At 60.7% G+C, this 2,500-nt stretch overlaps 1 protein-coding gene across 1 annotated transcript in view; it reads right to left on the reverse strand.

Annotated features, from left to right (window-relative positions):
* sptbn5 (spectrin, beta, non-erythrocytic 5) overlaps positions 1-2,500 on the reverse strand; it is a gene marked incomplete at both ends in the record, with an annotated part of 19,657 nt that overhangs the window by 2,647 nt on the left and 14,510 nt on the right. Inside the window, 7 exons of the mRNA XM_080512554.1 lie at positions 6-80; positions 473-659; positions 982-1,118; positions 1,348-1,437; positions 1,574-1,738; positions 1,820-1,990; positions 2,495-2,500. The exon at positions 2,495-2,500 is cut by the window's right edge and continues 94 nt beyond it. Of these exons, the coding sequence (XP_080368680.1) occupies positions 6-80; positions 473-659; positions 982-1,118; positions 1,348-1,437; positions 1,574-1,738; positions 1,820-1,990; positions 2,495-2,500 (831 nt within the window). The remainder of the gene's footprint in view (positions 1-5; positions 81-472; positions 660-981; positions 1,119-1,347; positions 1,438-1,573; positions 1,739-1,819; positions 1,991-2,494) is intronic.

Raw genomic sequence — 2,500 nt, forward strand, 5'->3', positions numbered from 1 at the left:
GCGGCCCTGGCGAGGCTGCGTCCTTTATCCAGGACCGCCGTCACGTGTTTACGATGAGCGCCGACCTCGGCCTGCAGCTCCTGAACACACACACACACACACACACACACACACACACACACACACACACACACACACACACACACACACACACACACACACACACACACACACACACACACACACACACACACACACACACACACACACACACACACACACACTTTGTTAATAAATCACTTAAAAAACAAAAAGACACAAAAAGACAAAGTAAAAACAGACCTAACTCAGCATCTAAGACTTCAAAAGGACTTCAAAGGAACATGAAAGCACTAAAAATGTGAGGCAGGTGAGACTGAAGAACACAACTGACTCAGCATCCAAGACTTCAAAAGGACTTCAAAGGAAGACTAAAGCACTCAAATGTGAGGCAGGCGAGACTGATGAACACAACAAGAGGAGGCGGCGCCACCTTGTGTTTGTGGGCGAGGCCGCGGGCGGCGGAGAGGCCCTGCTGGGGCCCGTCGGGCCTGCAGGCCGGGACCCGCTCCGAGATCCAGCTGAGCTCCAGGTCCACATCGTGGTAGAACCCGAACAGCTGCACCGACGCCTCCAGCAGGGCACGGCGCTGCTCCAGGGGCCCCTGCAGGGATTTGAACCTGCGGCAGTCGGGGTGGGGGAGGGGGGGGGGGGGTGTCACTTTCAACTCAGGACAATAAAAACACATTTTTAAATATTAGAATATGATGGATTTTAAAGGAGGTGGTGGTAAAGTAGTAATCAGAGTACTGTCTGACAGGGTGAGGTAGTAATCAGAGTACCGTCTGACAGGGTGAGGTAGTAATCAGAGTACTGTCTGACAGGGTGAGGTAGTAATCAGAGTACTGTCTGACAGGGTGAGGTAGTAATCAGAGTACTGACAGGGTGAGGTAGTAATCAGAGTACTGTCTGACAGGGTGAGGTAGTAATCAGAGTACTGACAGGGTGAGGTAGGTGTCGGTCTCCTGCAGGAGGCGCTGCGAGTCGAAGTGCGACGAGGCCAACTGCTTGACCCGCACCACGATGGAGTTTATCTTCTCCGCCAGCTCCTTGGCCTCCTGCTCCAGCTGACGGTGCTCCTGCACACACACACACACACACACACACACACACACACACACATTACTACAGGAAATGAGTACAATCTCAAGCTAATGCTAGTTAGCCTCGCCAACAGCAAGGCTAATGCTAGTTTGGTAAGGAATGTATAAAAAATATCAATGCTTTCTTCCTGATGTTTCATGCTCTCACACTATTCCTCCTCCTCCTCCTCCTCCTCCTCCTCCTCCTCCTCCTCCTCCTCCTCACCTTCAGCAGCTGTCTGCTGGATCGGAGGTCGTGACCTTTGGCGGCGTTGTTCAGGACCCAGCGGACGGCGTCCACCTTCATCCTGGCGTCCTGCGAGACGTCAGCAGTGAGTTTGGTCTCTCGACGTTAAAAGACCCGTTTCTTTCCGTTTTTCCACCAACAACCCGTTTCCCACTCTGGCCCCGCCTCCCGCCTGCGGGGGGGCGGAGCTCCCGGCGTGTTGTACCTGCAGCAGCTCCATCAGCTGCTCCTGCTGCCCCGCCTGCCTCAGCCGGTCGCCTCGGGCGGCCATCTTGTCCTGCAGCGTCCTCCAGCGGCTGCTGAGCTGAGACGACTTCCCCTCGACGCCCCGGCTGCTGGAGTGCCCTTCGGCAAGCACCTCCCGCCCCAGCTGGACACACGCAGCAGGGACATGTTGAGGTCCGACCGCCCGCTGCCGCCGGGAAGCAAGCGGGTCGGTGCGGCGACTCACCTGGAGGAGGCGCTGCAGCCACACCTGGTTGGCCTGCATCTCGCTCTCCGCCGCCTCGTGCCTCTTCAGCTTGCGCAGGGTGTTGGTGGGGTCGCGGTACGACTCGTCCTCCGCCACCTTGAACTTCTCCTCCATCCACAGCAGCAGCTCCTCCGCGTCTCTCTGGAACTCCTGCAGGGCGGCACAGAGCAGGGCGTCGGCCCGGGGCGTCGGCCAAGGCGTCGGCCGGGGCGTTGGCCGGGGCATCGGCCAAGGTGTAGGCCAAGGCGTCGGCGTAGGCCAAGGCGTCGGCGTCGGCCGGGGCGTCGGCCAAGGCGTAGGCCAAGGCGTAGGCCAAGGCGTCGGCGTTGGCCAAGGCGTCGGCCGGGGCGTCGGCCAAGGCGTAGGCCAAGGCGTCGGCCGGGGCGTCGGCCGGGGCGTCGGCCGGGGCGTCGGCCAAGGCGTCGGCGTAGGCCAAGGCGTCGGCGTCGGCCGGGGCGTCGGCCAAGGCGTAGGCCAAGGCGTAGGCCAAGGCGTCGGCGTTGGCCAAGGCGTCGGCCGGGGCGTCGGCCAAGGCGTAGGCCAAGGCGTCGGCCGGGGCGTCGGCCGGGGCGTCGACGTCGGCCGGTGTGTCGGCCGGGGCGTCGGCCTCGCGGCCCAACTGACCAGGACCAGGAGGAGGAGGCGGAGTCTCACCTGGTA

Source organism: Blennius ocellaris (genome assembly GCF_963422515.1).
Source record: "Blennius ocellaris genome assembly, chromosome: 17".
Classification (NCBI taxonomy): domain Eukaryota; kingdom Metazoa; phylum Chordata; class Actinopteri; order Blenniiformes; family Blenniidae; genus Blennius; species Blennius ocellaris.